The 17,717-nt window shown below is 44.4% G+C and overlaps 2 protein-coding genes across 3 annotated transcripts in view; both read right to left on the bottom strand.

Annotated features, from left to right (window-relative positions):
• Window positions 1–1,757: 1,757 nt before the first annotated feature.
• Window positions 1,758–6,644, bottom strand: epas1a (endothelial PAS domain protein 1a). Of its 2 annotated transcripts, none has more exons than XM_047327686.1 (9): window positions 6,319–6,644; window positions 5,204–5,370; window positions 4,359–4,606; window positions 4,160–4,244; window positions 3,926–4,044; window positions 3,629–3,792; window positions 2,411–2,517; window positions 2,099–2,267; window positions 1,758–1,937 (listed from the first exon to the last, which is right to left on the bottom strand). In XM_047327686.1, the coding sequence occupies exons 1-9, from the start codon at window positions 6,342–6,344 to the stop codon at window positions 1,874–1,876; spliced, it is 1,149 nt and encodes a 382-aa protein (XP_047183642.1). In that variant the 5' UTR covers window positions 6,345–6,644; the 3' UTR covers window positions 1,758–1,873. The 2 variants fall into 2 exon arrangements, with proteins under 2 accessions (XP_047183642.1, XP_035468919.2); XM_035613026.2 differs by having other exon boundaries at window positions 3,926–4,026.
• A 196-nt stretch (window positions 6,645–6,840) lies between these two features.
• Window positions 6,841–17,717, bottom strand: part of prkcea (protein kinase C, epsilon a) — a 27,455-nt gene continuing 16,578 nt past the window's right edge. The window contains exons 5-15 of the mRNA XM_035613025.2: window positions 17,529–17,617; window positions 16,983–17,112; window positions 15,874–16,016; window positions 15,240–15,339; window positions 14,415–14,623; window positions 13,787–13,960; window positions 13,496–13,650; window positions 13,064–13,202; window positions 11,859–12,047; window positions 10,268–10,414; window positions 6,841–8,801 (exon numbers count right to left, since the gene is read on the bottom strand). Coding sequence (XP_035468918.2) covers window positions 8,652–8,801; window positions 10,268–10,414; window positions 11,859–12,047; window positions 13,064–13,202; window positions 13,496–13,650; window positions 13,787–13,960; window positions 14,415–14,623; window positions 15,240–15,339; window positions 15,874–16,016; window positions 16,983–17,112; window positions 17,529–17,617 — 1,625 coding nt within the window. The 3' untranslated portion in view covers window positions 6,841–8,651. The remainder of the gene's footprint in view (window positions 8,802–10,267; window positions 10,415–11,858; window positions 12,048–13,063; window positions 13,203–13,495; window positions 13,651–13,786; window positions 13,961–14,414; window positions 14,624–15,239; window positions 15,340–15,873; window positions 16,017–16,982; window positions 17,113–17,528; window positions 17,618–17,717) is intronic.

Genomic DNA, 17,717 nt, shown 5'->3' with positions numbered 1-17,717 from the left:
TCCCGAAGAAATTAAACAAGAAAGGCTTTGGAAGAATCATTTAGCCCACACGTCAAGTGTCATAGAGACGTACAGTATATGAAACTGTTCTAATCTCTGTTCTAAGAGTGTAAGACACTGATTAAGGCCACAAGCCAAAACTCACTATGAAGTTGTCTATTTGCTATTTGCTTCTAAGCAAATCCCAATCGGGGAACATGGCCGCCATGTGCAGGAGGACACAGACTGTATGATTTGTTTCACTGACAACAGTTAGACACTAGATGGTGCAAGTAAATCTCCCTGCATGCTCTAGTCCTGACCGCGTCAGCGTGAGCGAGGGAGTGAGTGAGAATGTAAATCCGCAGAGCCTTCACTCCAAAGAGTTTCCCGGCAATAAGAATTCTTTCATTAAAAGCACATTTATGTGTTTGACAGTGTGAGACAGTAGAACTCTCATTGAATTCAGAGCCATCAATGGTGTTGAATAATTTGTGTTTAAATGCGCCACATCAGCTATTGTGTTCCTGTTGATTTAGTTGGATCGTTTATCAGAGGCACTAAGAACATTAAGGAGTCAGTTCAGCTTTTACTTGAGCAGAAGTAGAAAAGTGCCGATCCTGTATTGTATAGTATATCAGTACATCCGTTTCAAAAGTATATCCTATGAATTATTAAAGATCATATTATTAGGATGATATCAGTGTGTATTAAAAGTGTTAGGAATGATTTACTGTTGTAGTTGGTTGATATGGTGTTACTTATATTCTATTTAGGCACAATAGGGTAGTTTTATCAATAACAATGCATGATCATTTATGATCTCATCATATCTTTTGTGTGTAAAATCTTGCATAAAGTGATCAAGTACAAATAAATTGTTATGAAACAGGAGTTGGTGCGTTTGTTTGTGTGTGTGTGTGTGTGTGTGTGTGTGTGTGTGTGTGTGTGTGTGTGTGTGTGTGTGTGTGCATGTTGTTATTTACACATTTTTTTCATTCATCATTATTATCTTAATGCATTTTTATTTTGGGATTGCTTTCGATTCACTTTTACAATCACAGAGTGTGTGTGTGTGTGTGTGTGTGTGTGTGTGTGTGTGTGTGTGTGAGTGTGTGTGTGTGTGTGTGTGTGTGTGTGTGTGTGTGTGTGTGTGTGCGCGCGCGCGCATGTGCGTGTGCGTGCACTTAGAGGCCAAGAGGTAAAAAGTTGAAAAAGTTCTCACGAGAACTTTCCTCTTTAACGATTCTAATCAGGAAGCTGTGGCTTTGACTTACGTCTGCTCACATCTCATCATCCGCACAATGCATATCTCTATATTTACTCAACTGTGTGTGTGTGTGTGTGTGTGTGTGTGTGTGTGTGTGTGTGTGTGTGTGTGTGTGTGTGTGTGTGTGTGTGTGTGTGTGAAATGTACATTATGTCTGTGCTTGACAGTCAGATGTCACCCCATGTGTCAGGTGGCCCCAAAAGGAAACCCCAAAGGAAGTAAGGTCAGGCCCAGAGCGGTCATGAAAAAGTCAAACTGCCTGGTTTCATCAACAAATTTCATCTCTCGCCGCACCCTGTCAACTGTCTGTTATTCGCAGTCTGCACCTCAAACTTTCAGTCTTCTTTTCTTTGAGGGACACAGAAGTTGAGCTACTGCAACAATCATGCAAAACAGTGGATGAGAAAGGGAGGGGGGGGGGGGACTTGAAATAAGCAATGTGTTCCCATAGTTGGGTTTAAGTGTCTGGTGGTAATCAAGAGCTCAGATAGTTGAGGACAGCAAGTCGTTTTGAATGAGAAAGTAAGGACGCAAGTTTAATGAAAACATCTGATTCACAGAGGGAGGTGGAGCAGATTTCTGTTGTCTTTTTTTCACAGGATGACTGTTCTTCTCACTCCAGTTTCAGCTCAAATATCTGTCGGTAGTCTGGTCCAGAGAGAACTGCAGTGACGGCTGCTCCACGCCACTGTAAGACACAGGACAAACAGCCTTGAACCGCATGTGGAATGTGTCGGACGGTCTTGGCTGGTGATCACCGACAATGAATGCCTGAAGCAAACATTCGTTGCAATGCATCCAGATGTGGACGAGAGAATTTCACTGAAATCAACACACACACACACACACCTGAGGACATAGGTAACACAGAGGATGCAGAGTGGCTGGTAGGAGCTGAGTCTGGACTTGGAGGGTCGGACAATGGGGATGACGGCGCTGTGACTCTCCACCCAGACGTAACCTCCACCTCTCACCAGCATCCTGTACTGACCGCTGGCTGACTGACTTTTCAAACACACTTGCGGAGAGAGACAGAGAGAGAGAGAGAACGAGAGAGAGGGAGACCGGTCAACGGAGAGACGTCATGTCAGTTGCACAATGTGTTTGCGTGATTAAAAAAAAATAAAATGTGCATATATGTTTGTGTGCATCACTACTCACAGTTCAGGTGATTTTTGGTCAGACAGCTTGTGTCCAGTGTGTGACAGAGATCATAGATGGAGCGGCCCAGCAGCTCCTCGGGACTGTAGCCCAACAGCAAAGTCACTCTGCGCGGACACAGCAAAACGAAGCAGTGGCCGATACGAATTCATTTGAATAAATCTCAGCTTATAAACTAGTATTTAACCACATTCAAATATGCTGTCAGCGGTGTGAACTCCTTTCAATGGCCTGATCAAAGAACAGTGAAACGCCAAGTCACTTTGTTTCATTTATCCACCAGCAGCCACAAACACATACGGGGTTCACTGACATTATGCAGTCGTAGGTCGAACAGTTTTCTCTTTATGTTTCACTTCATGTTTTACATCTGACCTTTCAGTGCCCTGCTCACCGACTCGTTCCTTGTGACCTTATAGGCAGAAGCCTGTTATGTGTCCCAGAGATCCGAGCTGCCCAAAGCAATCAGTTTGGCTGACTCAATAATATCTTTTAAGTCCCTTCTTAAGACGTACTCTTATAGGAGAGCTTTTCCTGGTCTTGAATTTTATTCTAATTACTGCCTCGTAGGGTTCTTTGAAAGGTAATATTTTCCGAGAAGCGTCTGAACATCTGTCAGCTGCAGAAAGCCTGCTGAAGTTTGCATTTTGCCTTGTTATTCTTTTTTTTTTCTCATCCGTTGTTTGGATGCCTCAATTACTGCAAAACCATCAGAAGATATATCAGCGCAGCACAGATGCCGAATAACAGGTGACGAGCGCTGATAGTTTAATCATTTTCCTTATTCTTCTTTTTTAGAACAGTTTCACAGTGTGCAATATTGCAATATGAAATCACAGCTTTTCACACTATATGCAAAACAACTACACGGCTGCAAACCTTTTTTACAACTCATCTCTCCTCCTTTTCACTTTTATGAAAACATTTTATTACACCAGTACTTGAGGTTACATTAGAGCAGGGTAACTACTTCCACTTTTGCATTCAGCGGCTGCTCTCTTGCGTCTGAAATGATTTTTGGTGATAAAGGAGTACTAATGATGCACAGAGTGCACAAGAACACATGAGTATGCACGTGTGCTGTCGTGTGCACGTGTGTGTGTGTGTGTGTGTGTGTGTGTGTGTGTGTGTGTGTGTGTGTGTGTGTGTGTGTGTGTGTGTGTGTGTGAGTGTGTGTGAGTGTGTGTGCGTGTGTGTGTGCCCACTTGTGTGACTCACCCCTGGTCACAGTATGTGAACCTCATGTCCATGTTGTGCTGGCTGGTGAAGGTGTGTGTGCTGAGGAGTGTGTGTGAGAGGGGCAGAGGTCGGCACGTCAGCAGCAGGCAGGAAGCTGAAGATGGGGTGGAGCGCAGCTTCACGCGGCCCTGACAGTGCAGAATCTGAAAGCACACCATTTTTAGGTAAGACTTTGCGAATAAGTACAATCAGAGAGAGAGAAGTCTCAGGAAGAGATGGAGGAAAAAAGAAGTGAGTTTTTTGTCCGTGTCCCGCATAGCTCTGTCGCTCACCAACCTTCCACGTAGCTGATTTGAGGTTGGCGCTTCTTTCTCTGTGTGTCAGAGTGCTTTTTATCCTCATGACAAAGTCCCTCTTAGCACCGCACCAAACTCCCTCTAAAAAACAGGCACAAGCTGCAATAAAAAAGTTAAAATGTCATGGATTCTTTAAAAAAATAAAATAAAACACTCTTGACACCAAACATTCTCACACACACACACACACACACACACACACACACACACACACCTCCCATCAGCCGTAGATTATTTCTGATTTCTCCGTGATCGCAGGGGTGAGTAAGGTCAAAAATATTGTGTCCCATCAGCTCAGTCTGTCAGAAAACATATACAGTACTCGTTAATCTGTGTGAGCGTGCGTGTGTGTGTGTGTGTGTGTGTGTGTGTGTGTGTGTGTGTGTGTGTGTGTGTGTGTGTGAGACACATGCCTGTGTCAAGCCCATGTATTTGCTGATATTGTCCGACAGGTAGATCATGTCTCCCTCGGCGGACAGGACCATCAGAAACCCCTCCAGGATACTCAGGTACATATTTGTCTCCTCCATGGCCTGGGCTGTCTCCGCGTCTTTCTCCCCGTCATCGTGTCCTCCATCACATGCTCGCCATTGCTCTCCACCTCCCAACACTTGGCCATATCCCACAGTGTGACTGGTCCATGCCTCTGACGCAGCGTTCACTAAAACACCGAAAGAAATTACGCAATTTGCTTGATTGCAAATTGATAGAAAAATGTTCCTTTTTCTATTCTGTTTGACATTTTCCGTGGGTTCGGTATTTATGGAAAAGGGGATTTGGTGTGTGAGTGTGTGTGTGTGTGTGTGTGTGTGTGTGTTCAGGTATCATGTTATCAAGGACTTCCTCTGTCTAACACCCACCTGCAGACAGTAGAAACTGATCTTATTCACTCGATACAGCTCTGCAAAAATGTTAATTTCAATTATACTTCAGAATATATACATATAGAATATATAGTTAGTAAAGTTAAAGTTAAAGTTAAATTCTTTTAAAGACGCTTTTAACAAACAGCTGTGGAGGACCTGATGAGAACCTGCCATATTTCAACCATATTGAAGCCGCCTGCCAAATCTTTTTTCATTATAATTTATTGATTAGGTATTGATTGAACAGAATAAACATATTAAAGAAGCATTGTTAATTGACCAGATATTCAAAAACATACACTGATATAACATGAAGGGCTAAATCCAGTTTCTGGCAATTTCTGTATGTATCTTTTAATGTGTGTGTGTGTGTCTGTGATGACTTCTGTCACCTTTGAGCAGTGTGTGCATGCGTATGTAGCTGAGGGTGAGGCGGATGACAGAGGGCTTGTCCAGGTTGGCTCCGACGGAGGGCTGGAGTGGCAGGAGCCGAGATAAATCTTCAAACATGTCGGACTCCACTCGTCGTCTCCTTTTGGCCGCCTCACGGCTGATCGCCCTGCTCGGGACAAAGGTCAGACACAAGATTTTTTTTTTTTTTATAATTAGTGAGAACGAGCAGCAGGTGACATTTGCATGGATATAAAATAAAAATTTAAGTATGACATCTGGAAGTGTCCGAAACGCGCCAAATTTGCTCACTGAAATCAAAATGGCTGACTTCCTGTTTGTCGGAGGTAATGTGCTGACCAAATTTCATTTATCTACATCAAATATAAAGCAAGGGGGGATGCGCTAAGGGGCTTAATTGAGTTCTTTAGACACGCCAATGCCCGAGACACCTTAAATATCAGATTTAGAAATATTTTCACCGGTTCTGATGCATGTGCAAATTCTGGGCAGGTTGGAGCACGTTTAGTGCCTCAAATTAGTGATTTATTTGCTGAATAATAATAATAATAATAATAACAATAATTCTCTCATTTACAAAAGGTCCAGCTCGAGCACTTATGACTTTAAGTACAATAACTTTCAGCGCCTTTTCTTACTTTTTTTTCAGTTTCGCATGCAACCAATGTTGCCTGTTAAAAAAAAAAAAATCTTCTTCTTCATTAATCTTCAAAAACTTAGAGACTGTCTGTTTTCCTTTTCTAGTTTGATGACACAGAGACTTTTTGAGGATTTCTCAACATGCAGGGAAGCATGTCACACCTCGAGTTATTGTCATTCGCCGCTTCTTGTTATTTTCACTGCTGTAGAGCTTTTACTTGTAATTTTCCAGTGGGGTGCTGTTACTTTTAATTTTGCCGTTCCTCCACTAATGATGAACCACTTGGGAAGGACAGCACTGCACTATAAATGCCCAGCGTGGCTACGACACCATCTTCGGCCTCACCACTCAAGTCACAGACCCAACGGGCATCAGAACAAGTCAATTGAACATGTGCATAAATGTATTTCCCAAAACACACAGATGCTTTTTAAGCAAAGCAACGCGCAGCTTTACCTTCGTTTCTCTCGGTTGGCTGTCATGGTGTCCAACAGGCGTCTCTATCCAGTGTCACGTCCAACGGTGGCTCAGAATAGAAAAAGAAAAGAAAAGAAAAAGATGGTGGCAGCAGGAGTTTGCAGCACTGCAGGGAATCTCCCCACTTCAGTTTGCACCATCACAGGCAGTGTAATTAATCAGAAAGGCAATTAGTGGCGCCAAATGTCACGAGACAAGCGGTCCCCCGCGGCACAGATGACTTAATCAGACTCAGCAAGTGTCTCCTCTCCCCTCTGCATGTGCATCACCTACTGTACGGGCCTCCAAAACCGAGCACAGTGATAGGTCATCCTCCCCCTCCCCTTCCTCCCTACCTCTCTCCTCCCTTCTTCTTCTTCTTCTCTCGCACAAGCTTTCAAGCATCCCACAGATCTGCCTCTGAGCAGCAGCAGGCGAGGGAAGCAAAAATAAAAGTAGACAACGAGTAGAAAAAGAGGCAGTAAAAAAAAAAAAAAAAGACGACACAGACGAGTCTGCGAGTGATGTAGACAGCTCAGTGTTTTATTGGAATCAGACCAGACAGGACTAGCCCGGCTGTTGCACTACATTTTGGCACAGAGTAAGATAGAAGTGTGACCAGGAACAGCCCTACCCCTGGGTGCACGAAGCTTCACTACACACCGACTCTACTGCACACGGAGCAACCAGCTCGCCCTTCAGATCACTGTACAGTGCACGCGACAACAGTCCTTCTCTGTGTGTGTGTGTGTGTGTGTGTGTGTGTGTGTGTGTGTGTGTGTGTGTGTGTCAGAAAGAGAGTGAGGAGAAGAGGAGGGAGGAGGCAAAGGAGAGAGTCTGTATCTGGTGGTTTGATTTGTGTATTTTGTGTATGCGTTTGAAATGAGAGGTAATTCAGCTGCTGGTTCTCCACATTTCTTTTCACCCGGCTGTAACAGACCTATAATAGTAGAGTTATAGTATTATACACAAAGGTTTCCTCCAGATACACTTTACAATAATAATAATAATAATAATAATAATAATAATAATATAAAAGAGAGAGAGGCATAAGAAAGAAAAGCCATTCTTGAAAAAAGCAAAAGTCAGAAAAAGCAAGTGGTTTTGGCTGCGTGACACAGCTGCTAGAGGATGGGAAAGGGGAATTGGTGCTTTTTGGGGGGGGGGGCTGAAAACACTGATGGTAACTATAGAAACAGAAATGCTGAGGACAAAAAGTCAAACACCGACAGGAAAAAAAAATTATCATGCATTCACACACAAAAATGTACATTCACAGGGGAAAAAAATAATATATACGCCCACGGGCCAGCACATTCTCGCCGGCAGGAGGGATGTGGACTCTGACGCTATAGCAGATGGATGAAAACAGCTGAAAAACCCGGTTTCTTCACCGCTACACAGGCCACCCGTAACACTCTGCTCCACATATAATTAGTTCAATAGCCTGTAACTCGTAGAAGCTCGACATTCACTTTGTACACACAAGAAAAAGGACAGAGGACAGGGGAGATGCAAAACTCCAATCATACGGCAATCCAACCAACACACGCACACACACACACACACACACACACACACACAAAAACATTTTGAGGAAAACAACAAAAAAAAAGAGACAAAAATTACACATGAACAAACAAAACCATAAAATATATATATATATATATATATATATAGATAGTCAGGGTATTGCACAAAGGGTATTTTGGCCCTAACTGGTCCACATTAAGGACAGTAATAACACAGGTAGGGTGCTTGTCCATGCGCCACCACTCTCCTGTACTAGCAGACAATACCAACACAATACAGCCACTCAACACAGGCTATATACAGGCCTCCGCACCCAGCACCCACAGTCCACATGTGTACAGGTGCTGGGGAGAGACGCAGTGTAATTGTGTGTATATTTCTGTGTGTGTGTGTGTGTGTGTGTATGTGTGTGCATGTGTCTGGTTGTCTGAGCATATGCATTGAGACGGCAGTGTATGCGGAGAGCTTGCTAAAAAAAACAAAAAACGATTGTAGTGCGTGTGATTCTTCGCTAAAAGTGTGCACACGGGAATGTGCGCGAGGTGCGTGTATTCATATTCATGTCTCATCACAAACCCAGGCGACGAGGACGACACGATGCAAGTAAAGAATGTTCCAGGAGTAACAACAACCAATAGCTAATAAGTAAAGGAGTGATCGCGTTTGTGCGTGCGTGTGTGTTTGTGTCTTGTAAAGGGATTTATGTGAGTGTCTGCATGTGTGCGTGCCAGGTTTAATGTTGTTGGGTGTGTGTGTGTATGCATTTATGCATTGCGTGTGCGCGTGTGCGTGTGTGTGTGTTAGGTGTGTGTCTCCTCGGGGGCGCAGTAGGAGAAGTCCTTGAACTCATCCTGGTTAATCTGTCGGATGATGGCCTCCTCTGTGGGCGTCAACACGGGGTCCTCCTTAGTGAAGTCCTGGTCAAAGTTATTCACATCTCGCTTGGTTTTCTGCAGAGGCACACACACACACACACACACACACACACACACAAACACGCATGCACACACACACACACACACGCGCACACAAACACACACAGAGGAGAACAACTTCAGAGGAAGAAACCACTACAATCTTGTGCTATGAAAGTGATATTAGAGCGACACCTAGTGTCGGTTGAGACTTACTGCCTTGTGAATGTGACTGCTTTTGAAAATAAAACACATGAACACTCTCAAAGGATTTTTTTCGTTGGGGTCATGAGATGATTAAATACGTATATTTTCGTTTCCAATAGTTATGTGATCATATTTTTATTAGTTTGTTTATTTTTTTCAATTTAACCTTAGGCCGATATGATAACACCGAGGAGTTGAAGGACACATACAGTGCCTTAGTTTGAGGAAATTCTCTTTCAACCTTTTCTTTTTTTTCATATTTAACTAAACAAGCAAAACTTCAGTGGCACTTTGTTGAGATAAATTCAGCCTACAATAAAAATAATAATAATAATGACAATAAAAAAACGATTTGAATAAGGAATCAACTGATTAAAGAAGACGTAAAAAAGACAGACCGGTTTGTCAGTGCAAACTTTTGATCTTAGTTATCGACACAGTACCAGGAAACACATGGTTGGTTCGTACTCAGGCAGACATTCCTTAATTTCACAAGCCCAAACAATTTGTGAATCAGTGTCCTACTGGAGATAGGGGCTCGTTAAACCATCAAACACTGCGTGAAAATGTGATTGAAATCATGAGGGTTTTTTTCAAGAGCACATACTGTATTGTGTAGTCGGACGTTTCCACAAATGAGCCTTGTTTTACTGTGAACTGCGGAACAGATTTTGTATTTGTGGGGAAAAATAAAAATCCCCGTAAAAACATTAGCGCTGAACAGTCTGTTCCTTTTTTTTTTAGTTAAAAAAAAAAGAACGAAAAACAAACACAGGAAACATTAATGCATATGGAGACTAAATGATGAGTTGTTGTTTTTTTTAAATCAAAGAGGATCTTCACAGTTATTATCCTCATCACATTTACAGTTGTGTTGGGATGTACGACATCAGTGAGAAAATCTGTGTGTGTCTGTGTCTGTGTGTGTGTGTGTGTGTGTGTGTGTGTGTGTGTGTGTATGTGTCTGTGTGTGTGTGTGTGTGTGTGTGTGTGTGTGTGTATGTGTCTGTGTGTGTGTGTGTGTGTGTGTGTGTGTGTGTGTATTTGTCTGTGTGTCTGTGTGTTTGTATGTGTGTGTGTGTGTGTATGTCTGTGTTGTGTCTGTGTGTCTGTGTGTGTTTGTATGTGTGTGTTTGTGTGTGTGTGTGTGTTTGTGTGTGTGTGTGTCTGTGTGTGTGTCTGTGTGTGTGTGTGTGTGTGTGTGTGTGTCTGTGTGTGTGTGTGTATGTGTATGTGTATGTGTGTGTGTGTGTGTGTGTGTGTGTGTGTGTGTGTGTGTGTGTGTGTTTTCTTACAATTCGGGGTTTAAAGGGTGGTTTGACTTTTCTCTGCTCCAGCAGGAGCCAGTCGATCTCTCTGAAGAAGGGATGGGTCTTGATGGCCTCCTCGCAGCCCTGGCTCACCACGCAGCCCAGACGCTTGGTCGGATTCTTGGTCATGAACTGCGCACAGAAGACACACAGAAGCGTTACACACTCTTGACCTGAGATTTTGCCGCCTGAGACCCTTTAAAAAGGACGATTCACGCCGAGGTTTCATGCATAAAATGATGAGGACAGAAAGGGCTGAGAGAGAGAGAGGAAGAGAGAAGGAGAGAGAGAGAGAGAGAGAGAAGGAGAGAGAGAGAGAAAAAGCATTTCAGTGCTAATAATAGAGCGGCGGCATAGATGGCTCTGTGAATGGTGCAAACAAAGAGGTGTAGTGGCAGAGTGGTGAAACGGGTCAGCGGAGGGACGGTGTTATTTGGTGTGACTGAAAGCTGTGTCGCATTTGTTCCGCTGTCTGTGCACCGCTGCGAGGGCACTCTGTGATCTGCCGCAGTTTTATACGATGCCGTTATTATTCTAACCTCTGACCTCTTTTTTATTCCTCTCGGTATCGGAGTGACACCTCTGCGTTAAGTGAACGAGTCCAATTTGCTCGGGATAAGGGACGTGAGCTGCAGTGTGATGACGATGATCACAGGAGTATAATGGAGACTGATGAAAACACCGTAAACTCTGGAGTGAAACCTTTCTGCACGGCGGCAAACGTTTTTTTCGGAGCGGAGCTTGGGAGGGTCGCAAAAACACCCGTTTAATAATGCAGCATGGTGATTTGAAGGTGAAACGCTGTTTACAGGTCAACTGTACGTACAGCTGTTGTGTCAACAGTCCCAACTACATGAGTGTAAAAAATATTCTGTCCACAAGTTTTGTTCCCTAATACAAACAAAGATGGTGACCGGAAATGACATATCCCCTTGCACAGTTTATTCAATGTGAACAAGAGATGGGTACAAGTAGCGGATTATTAAATGAACACGTGCCTGATTGGTAATTTGTTTTTACTATTTAATCTCTTTCTTTCTGGTATCTATGTATTGTGAGCAGACACGGGGAAAGGGGGAAGAAAAGTGGTGTCACGCACACAAAGTTATAGAAAAGTGTTGTTTGACAACATCTGGAGTTTTTAAAAAAGATCCTCAGATACCTTTTTTTTTTCCCAAAGAAAATGTAATGGTTACATGTGACGAACACAAACGGGATCTATTTGCGAATAAAACATCCAAAAACTGCCACTTTCCAAGAAATTCAGTTTTAATTTCGTCCGACCGCCGAATCGCCACATAAACGATCACTGAATGCAAGATTTTGTTTTTGTGTGTTTAGCAATGACGCTAAAGTGTGAAGACGCTGAAACAAAGCCCCCCAAACAAGTCATACAATACACGGTCGGATCTACTGAGTCAAACCCTACTGAAATGAAACTGTTCTTCAGTTCGCCACGGATGCCTCCAAGCGAGAAGATGAGATTCACTCATCAGCAGCTCTTTAATCACTAATGACCAAACACTGTAAAATTGTTTAAAGAGGTGCGGCCCTGGCGGAGAGACGGCACACGTACCGCTCGCAGGATGGAAACGGCCTCTTTGCTGAGCCACACGGGGTACAGGACGTCGTCATGGAGAATGGACTCGAACAGGTCGTCTTCGTTGTCAGCTTCGAACGGCGGCTGTCCGGCCATCATCTCATACATCAGCACCCCCAGGGCCCACCAGTCCACGGAGGCTCCGTACTCCAGCTCCTGCAGGATCTGAATTCAACAACATGCCGCGGTTTTAACGCGAGGGGAAGCAGCTTCGACCGCTCTTGTCCGTTGCATTTGAACAGGACGGATTCTTGAGATGGTGTAAAAAAAAAACAGCCACTAAACGATGGCTGTTGTATGTCAGTGAGACAGAAGACATCAAATACTTTACTTGAATGTCTCCTCCAGATATGTTTTCCGGGACAAAGAAACACTCTGCTTTGAATAATAAATTGTGCCTGATGTGTGGGTTGTTGTTTTCTCTATTCTTAAAAGCACAAATTCTCCTTGTTCCTTGTTCCTATGAATATGAAAATTATAACCCCTTTAAAAAAAAGTTCAGCTGGAGGACACAAGATGTCGCCTACTTCACTGTCCATTGTCCATATGCGTTCATACTGTATGCTCCTATGGACACGTCGCAAACTCAGATTTAGAGGGATTACAGAGAAACGTCCGTCAGCACTATGCACATACTTCAGTCTGCCCATAGTTCAGTCTGCACAGTGTGTGTGAGTGTTAATGTGGAAATAGGATTTTTTTTAAAAGAGGAGAAAGTAAAAAAACTTTGCCAACTATGTATCTCCGGAGAAAATTCTCTAAAACAATTTAGATATTCAAGGTCACTGTGTGTCGTCAAGCTGAAATCGGAAATTCAGAATTGGTGGATTCATATTTCGCCTTTCTCATGTTAAAAATGGAAAATATGAAAAGTAGCCATTAACTTCAACCGTTGGAGAAAAGTATGATCAATGCATTTCGCCACAGAAGGATCAGTGTTACAGATCAAAATCTGTTCACCAGCGATGATTAGTGCTACGCAGCCTGTGAACACAGGTGCGTGACGTGCTCTGTAGAAGATAATGACCGCACAAGGTTATTACCTCTGCTTGCGTTAATAATTAATCACTAATCTGAAACTGCCGTTCCGCCACAGTTCAGTGTAAAACCCATTGCAGCGTTTTGTGACCAAAATATATACATATCTAGAACAAGGATCTGGAAGACAACGTTCAGCTCACCTCCGGCGCGATGTAGTCGGGCGTGCCGCAGAAGGTGGTGGTGGTCACTCCGTTCATGATGCCCTCCTTGCACATGCCGAAGTCTGCCAGCTTACAGTGTCCCTCAGCATCCAGCAGGATGTTGTCCAGCTTCAGATCCCTGAGAGAGAGAGAGAGAGAGAGAGAGACAAGAGTCCAAGAGAGAAGGGGAGAGAATTAGCACCATCTGGTTTCCACAACAGTCGGAGAAGTGAGCATGCACTGTAAAAAGAAAAACATGAGAGTCACCACCATCTGGCTTTTTCCTGAAGGATTCAACTCTAAAAAAAGAATATTTTGAGGAATTTATTAAAAAAAATTCTAGCCCAAAGTGTTTGTCAGTTTGCCTGAAACTGTTAACGGAGCTTCTGGTTGAAAAGCGTAAAAAGGTAGGAGGTGTCGGGGGTGTATTACCTGTAGATGACACCGTTGCGATGCAGGAACATGAGCGCTGAGGTGACTTCAGCGGCGTAGAAACGGGAGCGAGGCTCATCGAACTTCCTGGATCGCTGAATCTGGAACATCAGGTCTCCTCCGTTCACATATTCCATCACAAAGAACAAACGGTCCTGCAGACAGACAAAGATGAACGGGCGTGAGACTGAGAAAAACATCTGTCAGAGCCGTGTGTGTGTGTGTGTGTGTGTGTGTGTGTGTGTGTGTGTGTGTGTGTGTGTGTGTGTTTGTGCCGTCTGGCCGTCCTACCCGTGTCTGGAAGCAGCAGTAGAGCTGGGTGAGGTAGGGGTGTCGACGGGCGAGGGCCAGGATGCGCTTCTCGGTCATGGTGCAGTCCACGTCATCGTCCTGCAGGATCACGTCCTTCTTCAACACTTTGACGGCGTAAACCTCCTCCGTCCCCTTCAGCTCCGCCAACATCACCTGAGAGGGGGGAAGAGGATCACAGAAGTTAAACTTGTTAACATAGACTCTAATCTGGGAATCCATCAATGCAGTTAGCGTCATTTCTCGTTACACTTTTAACAACCTTGCTGTTTTTACCTCTTAATAAACATTTAATGATTCATATTTTGTCATAATCTGAATATGGTTGTTCTATAGTCCTAATTTCTTGTCTGCTTTTTTTTTTTGTTGACTGAAAAAGTAGCAAGGATGTATTCATGTCTGTACTAGTGAAATTTATAATAATAAAAGACATTTAAATATGAATACAATTTGCATGTGAATCGGTCTATTCTGTTCCCTGGTATTCCCCGACAGTTCCCTGTCGAACACGGTGGTGAAACAACAACAACAACCAAAGATTCAATTACGAGCAGTAAACGAGCAACCCCCCCCCCCCCCTGCTTCGAACGCCCCCTCTGTGCCGCCGCACCTTGCCGAAGCTGCCTTTGCCGAGGACCTTGATGAAGTTGAAGTCCTTGAGGGTCCTCCGCTGGCTCTGTCCGTTCTCCCTGCCTGCCGAGGACGAGGACGAGGACGAGGAGGTGGTGGAGGAGGAGGAAGAGGAGGAGGAGGAGGAGTGTTGGGGTCCCTGCTGGTCGAGCGACAGCGCGTCCTGCAGGCGTTCTAACTCTGCCAAGTCTGTGGGCGTCGTACGGAAAAGCAGATCAGACATCGTAGGAAAAAAACAGGCTGACTGCCCTTTTTTGTCCCCCTGACGCTGGTTATCTAGACATACCGAAATAGAGATATCGCTCATGATTTGCCAACGATTACTTTTGAATAAGTGATAATCACATCCTCTGTTAAAACCTGGGTAGTGGGATTAAACAGCAGCCGTGACCGGTGTCGTCGTCGTCATCGTACTTTGGCTTTGATGAAAAAACTAAAATGGGAATTCTTCCAAGTCAACTTTCATTCCTCCGCTTGCGAAGCGCGAGAGCACGATGACTAAGTGACAAATGGTGGTGGGAGGCGGGGGATAATTCCTACTGTAGGTAATTAATGTTTAGTCTTACATCTGACAGGACAATAACACACTTAAGATTGTGAAAGGAGCAACAATATTATCACCAGAATCACATTACTGCCTCTTGCCGGTTAAATGAACACATTAAAACCACATGCAGCGGAGAATGCGTCTGAAGGCTTTGAAATGTCTGTGTGTTTGTGTCAAATCTGTGTTTTTTTGATGGTGTGTGTGTGTGTGTGTGTGTGTGTGTGTGTGTGTGTGTGTGTGTGTTGTGTTTGGCGTTACCCTGCTGTGAGGGGGAGGTGGGGACAGCTGGCTGGCTGAAGCTGTTCTCGGTCTGAGAGAGCTCAGGAGGAGACTGGGGAGGGTCCTGCCCTGGAGTCAACTGGAGAGAGGAAGAGACAACATGACCTTTTCCTTTTGGGCCGACCCCTTATAAAAACAGACTTTAATCCCAGGTCGACTCTATTTCTTCACTGTCCACAAAAAACACACGGAATAAAACCATCATATTAATATTGTTTCAAACACCTTCCCCCCAAAAAGAGTTTAGAAGCACTTTGAGCATCCTAAAGAGTCCGATTGTTACCACTCGGATGTCTGTCCGGTCAAAATGAAACTGTAAGCTTAGTTTAGCACAAACACTGGAAACAAAAGGAAAACGCGAACCCGGCTTTCTTAACTTTACTTGGTAAAAAAACAAAACAAACTGTGGACAGAAAGAATGCAGAGGCAGCTATCAGTGTCTAGACAGGAGGTTTTCATTACACCAGGCACGAGGGATGAAAAAAGTAACAGTTACAAAAACAACAACAAAAAAGATTTGTAATAAAAAGAAGAAAAGCAGAATCAGATTGGACGGGTACACACTCCTCTATTGTTTCCTGGTTGCGGAACCACAGCGAGAATGGTCTGTTACCTTCCTCCTGCGCTGCGCGGTGTTGGAGATCTTGTCAGGCGTGACTCCCAGGTCAGACAGGACCTTAGCGATTCCGCGGGCGTCCACGCCGCAGTTCGGAGCTACATTGGACTCACACCGCCGGTGCACGTTCATCTTACACACTGGGGGGGGGGCAAAAACACATGATAAGGATCGGGCGAAGCCTCTCAAGGTATTCGCACTCAGACTTGGGACGTTTTCTTTGAAGGTTCCCTAAGTCTCCATCACACCTGTGTGCTGGAGGGTCACATTTGGAATCACAGATGATGGAATTGCTGTTATCCGAGGTCACGTGCATTTCTCGAAGCCTGGAATCAACCTTGTTTCCACGCTCTCCGAGGCCGACGTCTCCTTCTGACTGCGGGAACACCTCCAGCTTTTTTAACTGAGGTACGTCGCCCCTCCCTCCAGGACGATCCTGTTTGCCTTTCTGTCTGCTTGACTTAGCTTGTTGTCTGTTGACTCCGGTTCAGCTGAATGCAGTCGACCGCCACAGTGAAATGACTCATCCTCGGCATAATCCTCCACTGCATTTAGCCTTTTAGAATTTTCTCAGACGACGCAGCGGAGCTGCAGTGAGAGGCAGCCTCACACACGTAAACAAACCGGCGCGTGCGAATGAATATGCAGGGGGATTAGGTCAGCCGGCAAGTTGCCCTGGATGAAGATCCCTATAGATCAGCAGGAGGACTGTGTTTACTTTCAGTCACACCCAGAAACAAGTCATTAAAATGATTCATGTACAAATCATTATATTTGGAAGGCTGGCTGCGGAGCTTGAATCTCTGAAACGGAGTGGATGTAGTTAACACAACCCATGAAGCCAAAATTTGTAGGAAAAACACCAGGTTGACATAAACCGGAGTTATAATTGAATTGTTCATATATATGATGGATCCTTTCATTAAGCTAAAACGTGCAACGTTTGCTGAGAAAGAAACAAGCCGAACCAAAAAAGCGTCCTCCTTGGCAAACGCTGAACATTTCCCTTTTTTGTTTACAGCAGTTTACCTTTGAATATGGGGACACGGCAGCTATGTTAGCATGCCTCCCTGGGTTTGTGAATTCCCAGCTGTGCATGAACTCACCTTTGCACTGCAGGCCCTGCCTCATGAGGCCCCAGAGCAGCGAGCCGCAGTGGTCACAGAATGTGGGGACCTTGTAGTTGTGGATGCTGAACTTGTGGGGCATGTTAACACTGAACCGCTGTGAACCCACCTACAGAGGGACACACACACACACACACACACACACACACACACACACACACACACACACACACACACACACACACACACACACACACACACACACACACACACACACACACACACACACACACACACACACACACACACACACACACACACACAGTGTTACAAAGACGTTTCTGATAAATTATCTGAGGAATAATGCATTCATTCACTCAAGTGTGATTATTCATGAAAGGCCTGAATGGTGAGTGTCTGTTCATAGTCAGTTCAGTTGTCTGTATGGTTCAGACCAGAGAAACACTGGTCAGTTGTATTCATTGTCTTACATACATGCATGTGAGTACGTGTGTGCGTGTGCGTTCGTGTGTATGAATGTGCGTGTCCGTGTCTGTGTGTGTGTGTGTGTGTGTGTGTGTGCACCTCGTCTGGCGTGTCCTCCTGCTTCTTCATGCCGGCACACTTTGTGATGATGAGCTCATGACAGCGCTTGTGGACGACACACGTACACACTGGAAGAGTATAAGGAGTCATTTTATGTTCACATGATTGTTTGTGATGCAGTACTGATGCACCCATATGCACCGATCAACACACTGATCCAATGCCGGC

The sequence above is a fragment of the Scophthalmus maximus genome, chromosome 16 (genome assembly GCF_022379125.1).
Source record: "Scophthalmus maximus strain ysfricsl-2021 chromosome 16, ASM2237912v1, whole genome shotgun sequence".
In the NCBI taxonomy this organism is placed as follows: Eukaryota; Metazoa; Chordata; class Actinopteri; order Pleuronectiformes; family Scophthalmidae; genus Scophthalmus; species Scophthalmus maximus.
Note: the sequence above shows the minus strand (reverse complement) of the source record. Positions and strands in the feature narration are given on the sequence as shown.